The sequence below is a fragment of the Artemia sp. Qi Xiang Cuo genome, chromosome 6 (genome assembly GCF_049724085.1).
Source record: "Artemia sp. Qi Xiang Cuo chromosome 6, ASM4972408v1, whole genome shotgun sequence".
NCBI classification, from domain to species: Eukaryota; Metazoa; Arthropoda; class Branchiopoda; order Anostraca; family Artemiidae; genus Artemia; species Artemia sp. Qi Xiang Cuo.
Genome location: NC_142799.1, coordinates 31,213,812 through 31,232,962, shown reverse-complemented (window position 1 = coordinate 31,232,962; position 19,151 = coordinate 31,213,812). Strand labels below are relative to the sequence as shown.

At 34.2% G+C, this 19,151-nt stretch overlaps 1 protein-coding gene across 1 annotated transcript in view; it reads left to right on the top strand.

Moving 5' to 3' along the window:
- The first annotated feature begins 4,606 nt into the window (after positions 1-4,606).
- LOC148951117 (uncharacterized) overlaps positions 4,607-19,151 on the top strand; it is a 159,218-nt gene continuing 144,673 nt past the window's right edge. The window contains exon 1 of the mRNA XM_089091001.1: positions 4,607-4,964. Coding sequence (XP_088947127.1) covers positions 4,779-4,964 — 186 coding nt within the window. The 5' untranslated portion in view covers positions 4,607-4,778. The remainder of the gene's footprint in view (positions 4,965-19,151) is intronic.

Genomic DNA, 19,151 nt, shown 5'->3' with positions numbered 1-19,151 from the left:
GAATCCCAGGGATTATAGTTTTCTCGTGCTATTTAACAACAAATTATCATACTATTGATTCGGATTGTGATTTGAATTTTGCATGTTTAGAACTATAACGATTTGTGGCGAAAGTTCCATCAGATTTCCAGTGGCTTATTCGTGGGGATTTTAACTGCAACATTGCTATCTCTGATGTCCGCTTCTCCGCTCTTTTATCTTTGTTTTCGATTTTTACTATAGTTTCAAAAGGTGTGGATTTTACGTATGTCCATAATTCTGGTTTTTGCTCTAATCTAGACCATGTGCTTGTTTCAAATGCTGCATTATTGCCACAGCCTGTTCATGTTGGATTGGATATGCCTATTAGTGACCATTTTTACCTTTCTTTTCATTTAAATATTCAAATTCCATCTTTTAAAATTATACGTCGTTCTAGTCAAATTGTAAATAAAATGATCTGAGATCGGGGAAAAATGTGCAAATATGATGAAGAATCAGATGCTCTTTTAGCTAAAATAATTGTGAATTATTCTAAGGATGTTGATCAAATTGAAATTGATCTATTTTACCTTGAATTTGTTCATAGTTTAAAAATCGGGGCTAATAAAGCATTTACGACTGATTCTTTACGTCGTGGATCTCGTGTTTTAAGTTGGAACCTTAACCCCATTTTAAAGTATAGCTAAAAGAATGCATCTCAAGCTTGTTACCTTTGGAATTGCAAGGGAAAACCTCGATCTGGACTATTTTATGATGGTATGAAATTAACTAAACACGTTTTTCGGGCTGAGTTGCGTTTGCATAATGAAATTATAAAAGATGAAATTGGTTCAAAGATTACTAGTGATAGGAATGAGCTTCGGAGTTTTGTTAATTCTAGACGTCGTAATAATAATTGTTCACCAGATTCATTGGAATAAAAATGCAAACGCCTCCAGATGGGCGTTCAGCTGTAGGTGTAGCTGGAGATATAAAAGACTTAAACTGCTGCTCATCCGGTGATGAGGCAGTTGAATCACGGCTTGACTATTTATTATCGGAAGAAATTTCAAAGCCCGCCAATATAGTAAAATATCTGTTTCTGTTGAAGATGTAACGGCAGCTATTAAAGCTCTAAAAAGTAAGAATTCTTTTGATCATGATGGTATACATTCAAACCATATGAAATGGGCATCCCCCAAAGCAATCCTTCTTCTCGCTACTCTTTTTACTACTATTCTTTCTTCTGGAGTTCTTCCAACTAGCTTTTCTCCTGCTACCACTTGACCCCTTTCAAAAAAGGAGGGAATACGAATCGATGTTCTGGTTACAGGCCGATTACTGTTTCGTGCCAGATTAGCAAAATTTTTTGAGTAAGTTTTTTGAGTAATGAAATTATAAAAGATGAAATTGGTTCAAAGATTACTAGAGATAAGAATGAGCTTTGGAGTTTTGTTAATTCTAGACGTCGTAATCATAATTGTTCACCAGATTCATTGGAATAAAAATGCAAACGCCTCCAGATGGACGTTCATTTGTAGGTGTAGCTGGGGATATAAAATACTTTCTCTTTCTCTCGAATAAAAATGCAAACGCCTCCAGATGGGCGTTCAGCTGTAGGTGTAGCTGGAGATATAAAACGCTTAAACTGCTGCGACAGACTCGAAAGAACACTAGTGGAGTGGTCCAGAAGGTTATGCTCTTGCAGACACAAAATACCCAGATCACGCAGCATAGACTGCAACACATGTTGTTTATCACCAAATCCATTCAGATTCAGAGATATAATCTTTGCACTAATCATTTTTTATTCTTTACATTATTTTTTTTTTTTTTATATTGAGTTGTTAATTTGAAGCAGAGTGTAATAGCAAAAATGAATCACTTAAAGCTTGATTTAAGAACAGCGCCTGCATTTTAATCTTTTGCATTATTCGATTTTAACTAGTGTAGACTTCTACCTTCTTCCCAGATTTCCAGAAAATCTCGAATGTAGACGCCCTTTAAACTGTATTCAGAAAAAAATTAATGAGAATTACCAAATAATAAGATTCAAGAGAAAACACCAAATACTAAGATTAATGCCCCGAGTCATCGTTGTCGTCGCCGTCCCCATCGTCGTTCCCAATGCCTAAAAAGTGATTCCTTTGGGCGCAGTCGTATCAGATTTCTTGGACTTCATTTTTCATTAAACTCTCGGTGAACGTAGGGGGGGCCTTTATGCTTCAGCCCATACTTGAGACAGAAATCGTTGCAGCCAAAGATACGTTATTGATCCCATTCCTCTTTTCATTTTTACTATTATCATTTTTTTAACGTTGAAAAGTCGTTCCAAAACGACATTTGAGCAGGAAAGTCCAAAAATAAACCGAATGACATGAAGAACGTTAGTGAACTTTATCACTCCACTTGGCGTCTTGAAGGACGCCACCCAGTTCCAAAAATCAATCGGGTTTTCACCACTGAGCAAACTGTCGTCTGGACTTAGAAGCATCAATGTCCGCCACACTTTTTCAACCAGCCCAAAATCCCACGAGGGGTGCCCAAACTTTTGGTAAAAATGCCGCAACGTTGAATATCACCATCCGATGCAACTTTTGGGTCTACAATCTCTAAGAAGCTTTAAATGTCGTGATCAAACTGAAATCGGTCGATTAGCTGGGACAGAGCTTCAATATAAAATTTTTGGGCAATCTCCTTGATGCTTTTGCATTTCTCCGTGAACTTTGTATCTTTTCCTTGTAAGGAAAACAGACGGGTGGTCGCTTCTAGTCCCAGGTAAACCTTAGAGGTGGGTAGGAAGAACTCTTCTCTTTTATGGTTCACAGACTGAACAGACTCAATTCGTTTCACTTAGTCTTTTACCATGAAATCCTGATATAGGCTCTTCACAATTTCTAGCTCTTTTCTTTTAAGCAAGTAAAAACGTAAATGTGCATAGGTGCTTCTATTTGTATTCGTCTATTACGTCGGTCCTTCCACGTTGGTTATTTGTTTCAAATTTCGCGGGTCTATCTAATTCCGACAAAAACAAAAATGTTTGTCAATCACTTTTGCCAAAATCCCGCCGTTGTATTCGAAATTCCTATTTCGGTAGCAAAAATCCATAGGCTTAAGTAAAAAATCCAAATTCAAAGTAGAAATAAAGTACTAAAGTAAGTCTAAAAATGTTAGAGGAGAAACATTCAAAATAAAGTAGTCTACTCTAAAATATAGTAGAAATGGAAGCACTGCTAGAGATATCCTTAAAGTGCCTGTGGGGATACTACTGATATTTCCCTATGTTTGTAGGATAAGGAAACTAGCGCTTTATTGTAAACACACAATCCAAGTATAAAAACGAGAACATTGATTTAGGAGTCAAAAGTAACTATGTAGCCTCACAAGAACAACCTAATCTATAACGCTTTTCATGGAGCTGTGATGTCAGTAACTTTCAGTATACAATTAGTATTATCTTAAAAACTTAGGCATAAAAATAATAAGTTTAAAGTCATTACACAGCCTATAAAATAATGGATTGATTTATCAGGTAACATTTTGGTCTCACCTAGTATTACTCGAAATGAAGAACATATCAATCGTAGTATGAGCTCTGGAAATCCAGTCATTTCTCTCTATAAAACGGAGGATTTTAAGTTATGACTTTACTTTTATACTGTTAAAAGTGTCCTTAAAATGTTTACTTTTACCGTACCATAACTCCTATATTGTTTTGTGTTTTCAGTAAAGCGCTGCTAGTTTTCTGCGTATCCTGCAAACAAAGAGAAATATCACCAGTTGGTTTACTTGCATTAATTTTATTTATATATGTTAGATAGGCTGTGAAGAAATAATTTTTGTTCGTTTTAACTTTCAACTTCGCCCATTACTTCCCTCGGAAAATTTTTTTTTTTTTAAGTAATTATTTTTTAAGTGATAAATGACTGCAAATTTCAGAAAGTGCGTTCATCTTAGGCTGTAGTGGGTTTCAATAGTAAAGGTTGCAAGTATTTCAGAAGAATCATACTTGCCATAGTTAATTCAACTTTTCCGTAGCTTTTCATGATCGTTCGAATTTTGTCGTTGACACCAAAAATATCTGATCCGTTTGAACATTGTAAATACAAATTGAGTTCGTTTAATTTGAAAAAATATATGATAAAAAATTGAGCTTGAGAATGAATTCGTCATCTAGTAGATATTTAATATATTCAGTTTTTTTTTCCCTCCAAGTAAATTATAACTCCATTATGCAATTCCACTCATCGTATCAGTACTTTTCACCTGGATAACCAGCGAACTTCTATACGCAGAAGAAGAGATATATCGCGGCTATCAATTTCTTCACACAGTTTTTTAAATAGGCGGGCTTTGTTTGCATATAAGGGTTTTCTTTCAATATGATTTATGATTATGATCAAGTACTGTTTTGAAATGATTGGGCAATGCCTTAGGAACCAGTGCTTCTCTGTGAAGGCTATAGTGGGCTCAATGCAAATTGGCGTTCAAAGTCAAAGAATCGTTGGCTTATCTGCTACAGAATACTAGTTACATTTTTGGCTTGTTAGACTATAGGCTATGTTTGTCAGTAAATAAAATATTTAATAACTTTAGCCAAATTAGACACTTTAGCATCCATATTTGATTTTCACGCAATTATAACCTACTTTGCGTGGCTAACAATTAATCTTGTCAAATTCAATTCAAACTGCAGATCAGTTTTTTTGAACCAGAGTGTGTACAAACTGATTACTGTTTCATTTTCTTTATCTATTTATATAGGACCAATATTAAGAAGCTTTTTTATCTCTTTCTTGTATTGGTCTTGGAAAGATATGATACAATTCCATTTCGCTATTTTTCTCTCAATTATTACTATTTCTTCTTGTAATGAAATCGTGGAAACAAATGCAGGCCCTGTAAGAGGATTGCTGTGCACAAGTATTCCTGACAGCAAGGATTATTTATCATTTACTGGCATACCATATGCTACGCCCCCAGTAGAGGACTTGAGGTTTGAGGTAAGAATATAGGTTTAGATTTAACGTATTTGCCTTTCATCCTAAGTAAGAAAAAAGGCACATGTCTAAACTCAAAATAAATCATTGGTGCACATACAACTTACATTGAAAAACTAGATTACTTTATATTGTGCTGTGTAAAGGTCAGGTTTACACACCTGTAAGTTATAGCCCTACGTTAGATGAACCAGCGTTTGAGCTCCTTTCTGTCCATCAAGAACTAATATAGCCCAAATTTGTTTCGAATTTGTTTTTTTCCATAGTTTTTCACCTGAAAAGAAAACTTCTGTGTTTCATTTTCAAGCAAAATCGAAAGAAAAATAGATCCCAAAACTACCAGTCCGGAATCATTCAGTCTTTCAGTCTTTAGTCTAGAATGATGAGGAAGAAACATTCTAAGTTAACTGACAGGGATGAACGAAAGTACTATGAAACGTACCTGACTCCCCCCTCTTTCAAAAAAATGGAACTGTTTTCAGACTAATATTTTCTAAATTTTTCTGAATAGGGATCTTCCTGACCTAGCACCTCACAAATATAAATTTTACGCTTTCAGAATAACTGTCGTTAATTTGTTTTTGGACGAACAAATAGGCTTATTTTGGAGACATAAATATTTGGCACTCTTATCCCTTTCCCTAAATTTAATATTTGAAGTCCTTTATTCCTCTTATACGAGAGAGAAAATAATAAATTTTTCCCTCTCTCGTAATACATTATGAAAATAATTACTCAATCCTTATGGTTGTTTCCGAGCATTGAGCATTTCCGTCATACGTCATACAAAATGTGGTACTTTGATAGCCTGGCTGAAAATATATTCTAAGACCCATTGGGGATAATAGTGCCCCATCTTCTAGCAGATCAAAAAGACATTCTTAGATCCAACAGCCCGTTCCAGGGACTTTCCAGCCCATTTCTTCGAAAAGCGTTCCCACATACCAAACCATTACTAACTTGTGATTGTGATGCCATGATTTGGACTTAATACCACAAAAGCAAAACTAGGTGGAAAAGAAAATACCCGTAGCAGTATAATATTTGTAGACACGAATATATAATGAGTCGGAGGTACTAGGCTTGAAATTGTCTGTGCAGGATTTTGACTCTTGTTTATAGAAGAGCATCGCCAATTGCTTAAAACTATGCTGCGACCAAGTTGGGCCCAGGATGGCACAATGCCTCCATTCAGCTTGAGCTCTCAGGAACTTCATACTGTACGGTTCTAAGACGGCTTAAGCGCTTCCCTGTAGACTTGAGAAAATGTGTTAGTCCCAGCCCTGCACTGGTCCTGGGACCTTTGCTTTTCCTGAGGCCTAAATAATTTAATTGATTTAAAGAATATGAAAATTAAAGCTTTGCAAGTTACAACGTTAAAAAAAATAGGATCAACATTTTAGCTGACGAATTTAGACGCTTCAGACTGGACTGAGCTTCAGAAACTCATATCCCAGGGGTAGGAAACATGAAATTAGGTGATATAGAATTTAGCTACTGAGGTAAGAAGGATGGAGTATATAGACAGGGATAAGGGCTCATGATGAACAAGAAAGCTGCGAAGTCTTGTTTAGGCTGGTAAGGTATTAATAATAGAATTCTAGTCACTTATTTTATGACTAAAAAGTGCAGGACATCAGTCATAGTAGTTATGCCCCTGTAGAACCGAGTGAAGGAGATAGTAGTGACTCTGAAGAAATTTACTTACAGCTACAAGTACAAACAGACAGGGTGTGTTTTGATCTGGCGGAGGACTGGCGGGATCAATGCAAGATACTAGGGTATATAGGAGTGCTGTTATTAATGCACTTCCTGGCTGAAGGGCCACGAACCGGAGATCAGCACCGCCGGTTTGGACATTAAGGGTCGAATGCCGTCATACTTACTAGTAGTGTCTAGGTTTAATTTAAAGTTAAAATTTAGGAAGTTAATTATTTTCTAGAAAGGTAGGACATTGGTGGACTACACGAGGACGATTTGAGAGGAAATTTCCAGGAACAGTTGAATACTAAATGCAGACTTTAAATAATTGAAAATATAGAAGATGGATTTAGTAATATAAAAAAAAAAAAAATTGTGAAGTTGCTTTTAGTGTCTTAGGGATGAAAGTTAGGAACACAGCTATGAATATTAATGAAAATACTTTATGTTCAATAGAGAGGAGGAGGGGCTTGTAAAAGAATTATCTGAGTGATAGATCATATGAAAATAAGATAAATGTAAAGAAAGTTGAGAAAGTATTAAATTATGAACCAAGGAGATGTGAAGTGGAGGTCATTGGTAAAATTTTGAAGATCTGGAAGATGCAGTTACAAGCATAACAGTGATAATGAATTACACAATAGTAATAATAAATAAGTGATAATAACAGTGATAATAAATTATGCTAATAAACTGAAACGGAGTAGTGAATATGGACTTGTCCCAGTTAAAGATAAGAACGGGGCCTCAGTCTGTGATAAACAAAGAGTTAAAGAGATATGGGCAGACCGTTTTTAGAATGTGCTAAACTGGAATAGAGTTACAGGAAAAGATACAGGGGAGAATGAAAAAGATTGTGACGCCTTGGGTGTGAAGAAAGATTCTTTTTGTGGGGAAGAGATAGTGGCAATACTAAAAGGATTTATAAATGATAAGACTCCAGGTTCTGATCGTGTGATAAGTGAGTTTCTAAAAAAATATAGTTGTGAGGTTAGGAATAAGCTCCTGAAGATTATGAATATAATTTTTGAAAAAGGGGAACTACCTAGTATTTTAGGAAAACTTTAATTCATATATGTATTTGAAAGGTGATTTAGCTTTAGAGATGCTGTAGACAAAGTTTTAAGAGAAGAACAGTGCGGTTTTGGAAGGATAGATGATGTGTTAACCTGATTTTCACTCTTGGATTAATAAAAGAGAATTACCAGGGTCATCAAACCCCTTTTTCCTCTGTTTTATAGATTATGAACAAGTGTTTTATTCAGCTGATAGAAGAGCTTAAGCAAAGGTCTTATCCTTGTATGGTGTACCAGCCAAATAAATTAAAATGATTAGTGCTATGTATGAGAGTAAAACTGCGGCAGTTAAAGTAGGAAAAGAGGTTAGTATCTGGTTTCGTATTCAATCAAGAGTTAATCAGGGTTGTGTTCTACCCCCAAATATACGGATCATTTTGATCGACTTTGTCTTAAGGAGCACAGCAAAGGCAAAGGGAGAACACGGAGTCATATGGGGAAGTAAAACTTTCCTGGACTTAGATTAAGCTGCTTAGTTAAACATCCTAGATGAAAGTGGGAGCAAAATGGATGAACTGTTAGAGGTTTTGCAAGTTCAGGGTCCTAAAATAGGACAGAGAAATAATGGTAAGAAGACCAATTCACTGCGGTTTCAAATAAGTGAAGATAGAAAAGTGAAGTTGGATAAGAAAAGATTGACCAAGTGGATAGCTTCACTTACCTAGGTGATATTATTAGTAAAGAGGGTGGGTACGCTGAAAATCTTAAAAGTAGAATAGGCAATACCCTGGGTCTTTAATCACAGTTGAAAAAAGTTCCGAAGAACAGGAAGATAAATATGTGAACCAAGATTAGAATAATGGAATGCATAGTAGTGGCAGTGGTCAAGTATGTATTTATGTATGTATGTAGATACATTCTTAGACCACACTGGCTATACATGACAAATGAAACTCAGAGAGGAGAGAAACTAACAAAAAGAAAAATAAAATCAAAAAGGGTGAAAAAATGAGGATTTTATCAGCCAGTGGCGAACCATGAAGATGACAAAATATAAGCAAATATTTCGACAAGGACCTCCGCCAAGTCGTCCTTAGTGCTAAACCAAAGAGAAGTAAAAGAGAGAAACAAAAAAAAACGAAAATCTAACTTTTTGAAGTTTACTTTACAGACAGAACAGACACTGAATAAAAACCAGGAAGGAATCAATGAGAATTAATTTACCAAGATGATTGGGCAAGGATCTTTTGCCTTGCAATAGTTTCAGCTGGTCTACAATTTCGGTTTTCATTAGATATGCAAATAGGTTCTTTTAAATTGTACCAGGTGAGAATATTCGTTGAGTCCTTCAAGATTCAACTGTCGTAAATTGGGCTAAATGAAATATCTCCAGTATCTCTATTTATTGCTAAATTTTGGTTCATATATTTTTTTATCTCAATTACCTCTTTAAAAGTTTGTGGTACGCCATTTACAGTTGATATTAAGGTTGCCTCGTCAAACAGAACCAGATGGGTCGGATTTACGAAAATATGCGAAGCCAATGCCGAATCAAAGTTGTCATTGTTTTTTTTTTATCTCAGGGACTTATCTATTGATATTTTGTGCTCATGCAAATGTTCACCTAGTTGTTTATTGGTCCTACTAATGTAAAATTTTCCACAAGAACACGGGATTCTGTAGACACCACTACCCAGTACAGGGTCCGTTTTATCCTTTCCTGAGTTGAAAAAGTGTTCAACTTTTTGTTTGGTTTTGAAAGAAACAGAGAGATTATGTTTTTTTTTAATTTTTCCAAGTTTATCGCCAAGTTTCGGGATGTATGGTAAAACGATGAAAGTTTTTTTCTCAATTGTCGGTGTAACTGAATTAAGGAGGACAAGCTCCCTATTTTGTTCTTTTATCTTTTTTAATCGTCTATCTATTATATTTTCAATGAGTTTGATTGGGTAACCATTGCAGAAAAGAATATCCTTGACATAATTTAATTCAGAATTTATATGATTACGGGAACAAATTTTTAAAACTCTTTCGACTAAAGAGATTATTACCCCTCTTTTCACAGAAGGAGGGTGATTGGAAGAGAAATGTAGATATCGATCATTATGAGTCGGCTTTCTATATATAGAGAATTCAAGGCTGGGAGTAGATTTGATAATCAAAACACCCAAGAAAGGCAGCTTACCTGAATCTTCGAGTTCCATTGTGAACTGGAGATTAGAATCAAAAGAGTTCAAAAGTGCCAAAAAATCTCTTAGAGAGTACTGTCTATGTTCCCAAACAGAAAGAATATCATCAAAAAAACGAAACCAGATAGAGTGTTTTAAGTGGAAATTATTCAAGGCAGACTGTTCTATGAAATTCATGTAAAAATTTGCCAAATAAGGAGACAAAACAGTGCCCGTGGATACTCCCATTATTTGAAGAAAAAATTTGTTTCAGAATTTAAAATACGAGGAAAACTTGTTGCAAAGACGGACAAGGGTCATTATTGTATCAATTTCCAAAGTTTTATAATCCGACCAAGCTGAATTTTCCTCTAATTTTCTTTGTAAATCCTGCTCACATTTATGGACATCGCATGAAGTGTACATAGAAACTGCATCAAAGCTAAATAAGATGGTATTTTCTGTTGTACTTTGATTTTTTAACTTCTGAACATGATCTATGGAGTTTTTTATATAGGATTTCTGTGTGCTTAAAAGAGGCTTAAAAATGGTGGCTAAGAAGCTTCCTATACCTGTAGCCGGAGAACTATAACGTGCTACAATTGGACGTAACGGAATATCTTTCTTATGGATTTTAGGCAGACCATAAAACTTTGGGGCTGAACAACCTTTGGGGTAAAATTTTCTGTACATTTGAGGGGTAATTAGTCTAGTATCTTTTAAAATTCCTAGTTCAATTTGATCCCGCGGACAAATACACACAGAAGTTGACAAGTGAACTAGGAATTTTAAAAGATACTAGACTAATTACCCCTCAAATGTACAGAAAGTTTTACCCCAAAGGTTGTTCAGCCCCAAAGTTTTATGGTATGCCTGAGATCCATAAGAAAGATAGTCCTTTATGTCCAATTTTAGCATGTTATAGTTCTCCGGCTACAGGTATAGGAAGCTTCTTAGCCACCATTTTTAAGCCTCTTTTAAGCACACAGAAATCCTATATAAAAAACTCCATAGATCTTGTTGAGAAGTTAAAAAATCAAAGTATAACAAAAAATACCGTCTTATCTAGTTTTGATGCAGTTTCTATTTACACTTCATGCGATGTCCATAAATGTGAGCAGGCCTTACAAAGAAAATTAGAGGAAAATTCAGCTTGGTCGGATTATAAAACTTTGGAAATTGATACAATAATGACCCTTGTCCGTCTTTGCAACAAGTTCTCCTCGTATTTTAAATTCCGAAACAAATTTTTTCTTCAAATAATGGGCTTATCCATGGGCACTGTCTTGTCTTCTTATTTGGCAAATTTTTATATGGATTTCATAGAACAGTCTGCCTTGAATAGTTTCCACTTAAAACACTCCATTTGGTTTCGTTTTGTTGATGATATCCTTTCTGTTTGGGAACATGGACAAGAACAAAATAGGGAGCTTGTCCTCCTTAATTCAGTTACACCGACAATTGAGAAAAAAACTTTCATCGTTTTACCATACATCCCGAAACTTGGCGATAAACTTGGAAAAATTTAAAAAAAACAAAATCTCTCTGTTTCTTTCAAAACCGAACAAAAAGCTGAACACTTTCAACTCAGGAAAGGATAAAACGGACCCGGTACTGGGTAGTGGTGTCTACAGAATCCCGTGTTCTTGTGGAAATTTTACATTAGTAGGACCCATCAACAACTAGGTGAACGTTTGCATGAGCACAAAATATCAATAGATAAGTCCCTGTGATTAAAAAATAACAATGACAACTTTGATTCGGCATTGGCTTCGCATATTTTCGTAAATCCGACCCATCTAGTTCTGTTTGACGAGGCAACCCTAATATCAAATGTAAATGGCGTACGACAAACTTTTAAAGAGGTAATTGAGATAAAAAAATATATGAACCAAAATTTAGCAATAAATAGAGATACTGGAGATATTTCATTTAGCCCAATTTACGACAGTTTAATCTTGAAGGACTCAACCAATATTTTCACCCGGTATAACTTAAAAGAAACTATTTGCATATCTAATGAAAACCGAAATTGTAGACCAGCTAAAACGATTGCAAGGCAAAAGATCCTTGCCCGATCATCTTGGTAAATTCATTTTCATTGATTCCTGCCTGGTTTTTATTCAGTGTCTGTTCTGTCTTTGTAAAGTAAACTTCGAAAGGTTAGATTTTCGTTTTTTTTTCTCTCTTTGTCTTCTCTTTTGTTTAGCACTGAGGACGACTTGGCGGAGGTCCTTGTCGAAATATTTGCTTATATTTTGTCATCTTCATGGTTCGCCACTGGCTGATAAAATCCTCGTTTTTTCACCCTTTTTGATTTTATTTTTCATTTTGTTAGTTTCTCTCCTCTCTCAGTTTCATTTGTCATGTATGTATGTAAAAGCCATCGGGCCATAGGAAAAAAAGACAGAACATAAACATAACAAAACGAAAAAAAACACACACAAATAAATTAAAAAGAAAACGTATTTATATATGAATCTTGACGAAAATATTTATAAATAAATACATCTTTCACGATGTATCAGCCCTTCATCGACATACTTAGCCAAATTTCTTAATGTCATTTTAACTCGTGATCCTACAATTCCTTCCACCCACCTTCTATCTGCCAACACTAACGAAAAACACTCGATTCTCAGATCCACCAATTCCTTAAAATTCCCCAAAATATGAAAAATATCCTCATCATCATCCCCACACATCGGACAAGGGTCTGGGTTAAGACAATAACCCCTAAATTTCCTTTCCCTTTCCCCAATATCAATCGACCTTCCCCTTAAATTGAAAATCCATTCTATTTCTTCCTCTTTCAACCCCAAATTAAAACAAACTTCTTGCCCCCACGTGACCTTCACTGTACTATACAGACTCAGAAATCCTTAGGCCTCCTTCCGAGCCTGCCACTGATGTATTCCTTGCTCATGTAACCTTTCTTTCACCTTATAAACCGTTGTATCCAGATTCAACCCCTAACCTTCATTCCAAAAATACGAATATTGTCCTTCATCTAACATTGTCACTTTTTCATGCGGCCACCCTACCTCTATTTTATCCTCAAACAAACTAAAATACGCTTCTTTCTCTAGCCTATTTTTACTTCTTAAAATTTTCATCCCAAACTTCACCATTCTTATTAACTTATCTTTTCTTAACCTACTTAGTCTTAAATCCCCCTCCAGTACAACACTGTGAGTGGATCTATTGGCCCTAAAAACTCGCTTAAAATAATTCCTTTCCATTCTCTTCAACTCCTCACTTTCTCTAAAAACCCACAGCTCACACCCGTAATGCATAACCGGGAGGAGTTTAGTTTTAAATAAATATTTATGTATTGCAATAGTCCATAATCTTTACAACCTCACTTTTTAAAATTAAATTCATACACATATTTCCATTTTGTACTCTTAACCTTCTGTGCATACTTACCTTTCCAAAAAAAAACTTAACTCCTAAGCAGGGGCGTCGTTTGGGATAGCAAGGGGGGCAGTTGCCCCCCCCCCCCAATAATGTGGAGAAAAAAATATTATACATCCCATGCACTTTTACTATCCAGATATGGACCCCTCTTCCCCCCCCCCCAATAAAATGCTAGAGATTCGCCCCTGCTCCTAAGTATATGAATTCTTTTTAATCTCTATAAAATCACCTTTAAATCAAAATTCATCATCTTTCCTTAATTTTCCACCTTTACTAAAAACTGCAATTACCGTTTTCTTCTTATTTAATTCTAATCCTTTCATATCCAAATATTCCTCCATTATGTTTAATAATATTTGCATTTCTTTTGCCGATTGTGCTATGAGAGCAATTAAATAAAAAAAAAGGTTTTTTAACTGAAAGTAAGGAACGACGTTAAAACTTAAAACGAACAGAAATTATTCCGTATATGAAAGGGGCTGTCCCCTCCTCAATACCTCGCTCTTTAAGCTAAAGTTTTTTATTGTTTAAAAAAATAAAGGTTTGTGACAGATTCAAACTTTAGCGTAAAGAGCGAGGTATTGAGGAGGGGGCAGCCCCTTTCATACACGGAATAATGTCTGTTCGTTTTAAGTTTTAACGTCGTTCCTTACTGTCAGTTAAAAAACTTGTTTTTCTTATTTAATTTTTGAACGTTTTTGAATTAATACAGGTTTTGATTTTGGCTCACCGTACATGAATAATTAAAACAATATTTGAATATTAATTTTACTTTTATTTGGTTAAATGGCTTTCTCGAAACTTTTTTAATTTTATTTACGAGCGTTTTTATTAGTAATAAATATACGTAACTTACGAATTAACTTTCATAACGAACTTCTATATTCATAGATTTTTAATACGTATATTAAGAGGTTCGCCCCCTAGTCAATACCTTGCTCTCTAAGCTAAAGTTCGAATTTTTTTTCAAATTCTTTAAAAATGACCCCATAATTAAAATCAGTTGATCAGTTGAAATCACTTGAAAAGCTTATTGTTTTTTTTTTTACTTAATTTCTGATCTTTTTCTTTAATAATGCTGGGAAATCCTGCGCCCCCTTTATAGCAATGTCCCTTCCCCGATGAAAACTTCCTTCATGGAAAGATCCTCCCATATAACCCCCGACCCCCCCCCAGTAGTTATCTAAGTACCATTTCTAGGAGACATATAGCAATCTCCATGTTATTTGTCCCACTTTACATTCCATGGCACCTTTCCAGTGCATGTACCTATGGATCTGGTTTGGTGGGTATAATCTATTCCATGGCACCTTTCCAGTGCATGTACCTCTGGATCTGGTTTGGTGGGTATAATCTGGTTTGGTGGGTAAAGTCTGGTTTGATGGGTATAGTCTGGTTTGATGGGTATAGTCTGGTTTGGTTTTTTAGGGATTCCCCGCCTGTTCCTAAACATTACAGTAGTGTTTTGTTGTGCTTTACCTTGTCACAGTTACATTCTGTTGATTTTCATAGTTCATTTTGAATTTCTTTCATTGAAATGCAAGAGTTGGAATATTTCAGTAGTGTTTTGTTGTGCTTTACCTTATCAGAGTTACATTCTCTTAATTTTTCAAATTTCATTTTGAATTTCTGTCGTAAAATGCAAGAGTTGGAATATTTCAGTAGTGACTTGTTGTGCTTTACCTTGTCACAGTTACATTCTCTTGATTTTTCGAAGTTCATTTTGAATTTCTGTCGTGAAATGCAAGAGTTGGAATATTTCAGTAGTGACTTGTTGTGCTTTACCTTGTCACAGTTACATTCTCTTGATTTTTCGAAGTTCATTTTTAATTTCTGTCGTAAAATGCAAGAGTTGGAATATTTCAGTAGTGACTTCTTGTGCTTTACCTTGTCACAGTTACATTCTCTTGATTTTTCGAAGTTAATTTTGAATTTCTGTCGTAAAATGCAAGAGCTGGAATATTTCAGTAGTGTTTTGTTGTGCTTTACATTGTCCCAGTTACATTCTGTTGATTTTCATAGTTCATTTTGAATTTCTTTCATTGAAATGCAAGAGCTGGAATATTTCAGTAGTGTTTTGTTGTGCTTTACCTTGTCACAGTTACATTCTCTTAATTTTTCAAAGTTCATTTTGAATTTCTTCCGCGAAGTGCAAGAATTGGAATATTTCAGTAGTGTCTTGTCGTGGTTTACCTTGTCACAGCTACATTCTCATGATTTTTCAAAGTTCATTTTGGATTTCTTTCGTTGAAATGCAAGAGTTGTAACATTTAATTAGTGACTTCTTGTGCTTTACCTTGTCACAGTTACATTCTCTTGATTTTTCGAAGTTCATTTTGAATTTCTGTCGTGAAATGCAAGAGTTGGAATATTTCAGTAGTGTTTTGTTGTGTTTTACCTTGTCACAGTTCCATTCTATTGATTTTCATAGTTCATTTTGAATTTCTTTCATTGAAACGCAAGAGTTGGACTATTTCAGTAGTGTTTTGTTGTGCTTTACCTTGTCACAGTTACATTCTCTTAATTTTTCAAAGTTCATTTTGAATTTCTTTCGTGAAATGCAAGAATTGGAATATTTCAGTAGTGTCTTGTCGTGGTTTACCTTGTCACAGCTACATTCTCATGATTTTTCAAAGTTCATTTTGAATTTTTGTCGTGAAATGCAAGAGTTGGAATATTTCAGTAGTGACTTGTTGTGCTTTACCTTGTCACAGGTACATTCTCTTGATTTTTAGAAGTTCATTTTTGAATTTTTGTCGTGAAATGCAAGAGTTGGAATATTTCAGTAGTGACTTGTTGTGCTTTACCTTGTCACAGTTACATTCTCTTGATTTTTCGAAGTTCATTTTGAATTTCTGTCGTAAAATGCAAGAGCTGGAATATTTCAGTAGTGTTTTGTTGTGCTGTACCTTGTCACAGTTACATTCTGTTGATTTTCATAGTTCATTTTGAATTTCTTTCATTGAAATTCAAGAGTTGGAATATTTCAGTAGTGTTTTGTTGTGCGTTACCTTGTCACAGTTACATTCTCTTGATTTTTCAAAGTTCATTTTGAATTTCTTTCGCGAAGTGGAAGAATTGGAATATTTCAGTAGTGTCTTGTCGTGCTTTACCTTGTCACAGCTACATTCTTTTGATTTTTCAAAGTTCATTTTGGATTTTTTTCGTTGAAATGCAAGAGTTGGAATATTTCAGTAGTGACTTGTTGTGCTTTACCTTGTCACAGTTACATTCTCTTGATTTTTCGAAGTTCATTTTGAATTTCTGTCGTGAAATGCAAGAGTTGGAATATTTCAGTAGTGTTTTGTTGTGCTAGCTAAAAAGGGTTTTTTGACCGTAAACTCTAGTTTTTTGTAAGAAAATTATGGAAAATACAAATCTCTGGTTCAAATCTGAAACTTAAGTCTATTTTTTGGATCGAAAAATAAAACTGTTTCCGTAAAATCTGAGCTAAAAAGGGTTTTTGACCGTAAACTCTAGTTTTTGTAAGAAATTATGGAAAATACAATTCTCTGGTTCAAATCTGAAACTTAAGTCTGTTTATGGATCGAAAAATAAAACTATTTCTATAAAATCTGATTTAAAAGGGTTTTCGACCGTAAACTCTAGTTTTTTGTAAGAAAATTATGGAAAATACAATTCATTGGCTCATAGGTGAAAATTAAGTCCAGTTATGGATCGAAAAATAAAGTGTTTCTGTAAAATCTGAGCTAACAAGGGTTTTTGGCCGTAAACTCTAGTTTTTTTTATAAAAAAATTATGGAAAATATAATTTCCTGGTTCAAATGTGAAACTTTAGTCTATTTTTGGATTGAAAAATAAAACTATTTCCGTGAAATATGTGCCGACAAGTGTTTTTGACCGTAAACTCTAGTTTTTTGTAAGAAGGCTATGCAAACAACCAATTCTCTAGCTCAATTATGAAACACGAGTTCAGTGTTTTATGTTTATATTGATGATTGCCTATTAATAAATTTAAATAATATGTACCTAAAAACAGATAATTTTTCTTAAACCTCGAAGTTATTCAACGTCATGTTTTTTTTATCTTTTTTTGTACTGTTATTAAATTTAAATAATATTACAATGACTCAAACAATTATACTCTATGGCACTATTGGAAATGTATGCATGCATTGTCATGACAGTAAGGAATTCAATTTCTTTGGAATAGTGAAAAAATTCAACTCTTATGTTGGTGGTTATGCGAGATTGAGATCTCCAGAGATGATTGTACTCAAAGAGAATGCCAACATAGAAATAATCGTTGATGATAGAGGACAACTCCTTACTACTGTTGCAGGTAACACATTACCTACTGATACATCCAATCGTCAGCTTTTGGGTATTAGCATTCAACGGAAGGTCAATAAAAGAAAGGCCTACTCTTCTACTAATATCGTAAACCATATCTTGTCTACGTGCCGAAACTGTTACTTGTGTAAAAATAATGTGATAATAGACAGTGAAATTGCCAGAAAAATAAAAAGGGCATTGTCAGAAAATATGACTAAGGAATATAAAGATGAATCGATGAAAAACAAAGCACCAGCAAACGTTACTGCCATTGATCAAACAGTTAATGAACCAAATAATACCAAAGATGAAAATAATATTGAGTCTGTTGATGAGACACCAGTAAAAATTGTTCATGACTCTAAATGGAATAGTTATTATTCTACTGATTACGAACTAAGAGAAGACAATAGCTACAATATCAAGGGAGAACCTGGTGAACTATTTTATGGAATAATTTCAAAAATTCCAAAGTTAATCATTGTTATTAATAATGTATCATAATATACTTTTGTATTAATATTCTACATAGTATTATCTCATTAAAAATATTTTATGCATTACCTTGTTATGTGTTCATTATTTTTTGAGTAAGCTAGCATATCAAACGTGTAGAATGTCTATTAAAACACCGGAGATGTAAGAAAAGGAATTTGCATACATCTATTGTCAGACACATGGGATAACATTGACAAAATCTAACTATCAGAATGAATAAATTCTTTATCAACATCCGTTATTGGATATGTTATTATGTCATTATGAAAAAATTGTAAATAAGTAGGTAAGTAAGTAATTAAGTAGGTAAGTAAGTAACAAACTCTTTCTTGAATTCACCTCTTGGATACACAATACAGAAATTTAATTCAGGAAATTATATAAAAAAATTGAAAAAATTCTTTATTAACATTCTTTATCGATTGAAGTCGCTTCCTAGACAGTCAATACAGCAATTTCACAAAATCTAAGTATCAAATTGATTAAATTATATATCAACATCCATTTCTCGGATACATGCGGATGAAATTGACAAAATCTAAGTGTCAGAGTGAATAATTTATTTTTTATCAATATCTTTTATCAGTTACAACTATTGTCGAAAAATTAAGAGAATGTAACTGTGACAAGGTAAAGCACAACAAAACACTACTGAAATATTCCAGCTCTTGCATTTCAATGAAAGAAATTCAAAATGAATTATGAAAATCAACAGAATGTAACTGTGACAAGGTAAAGCACAACAAAACACTACTGAAATATTCCAACTCTTGCATTTTACGACAGAAATTCAAAATGAACTTCGAAAAATCAAGAGAATGTAACTGTGACAAGGTAAAGCATAATAAGTCACTACTGAAATATTCCAACTCTTGCATTTTACGACAGAAATTCAAAATGAACTTCGAAAAATCAAGAGAATGTAACTGTGACAAGGTAAAGCACAACAAGTCACTACTGAAATATTCCAACTCTTGCATTTCACGACAGAATATTCCAACTCTTGCATTTCAATGAAAGAAATTCAAAATGAACTATGAAAATCAACAGAATGTAACTGTGACAAGGTAAAGCACAACAAAACACTACTG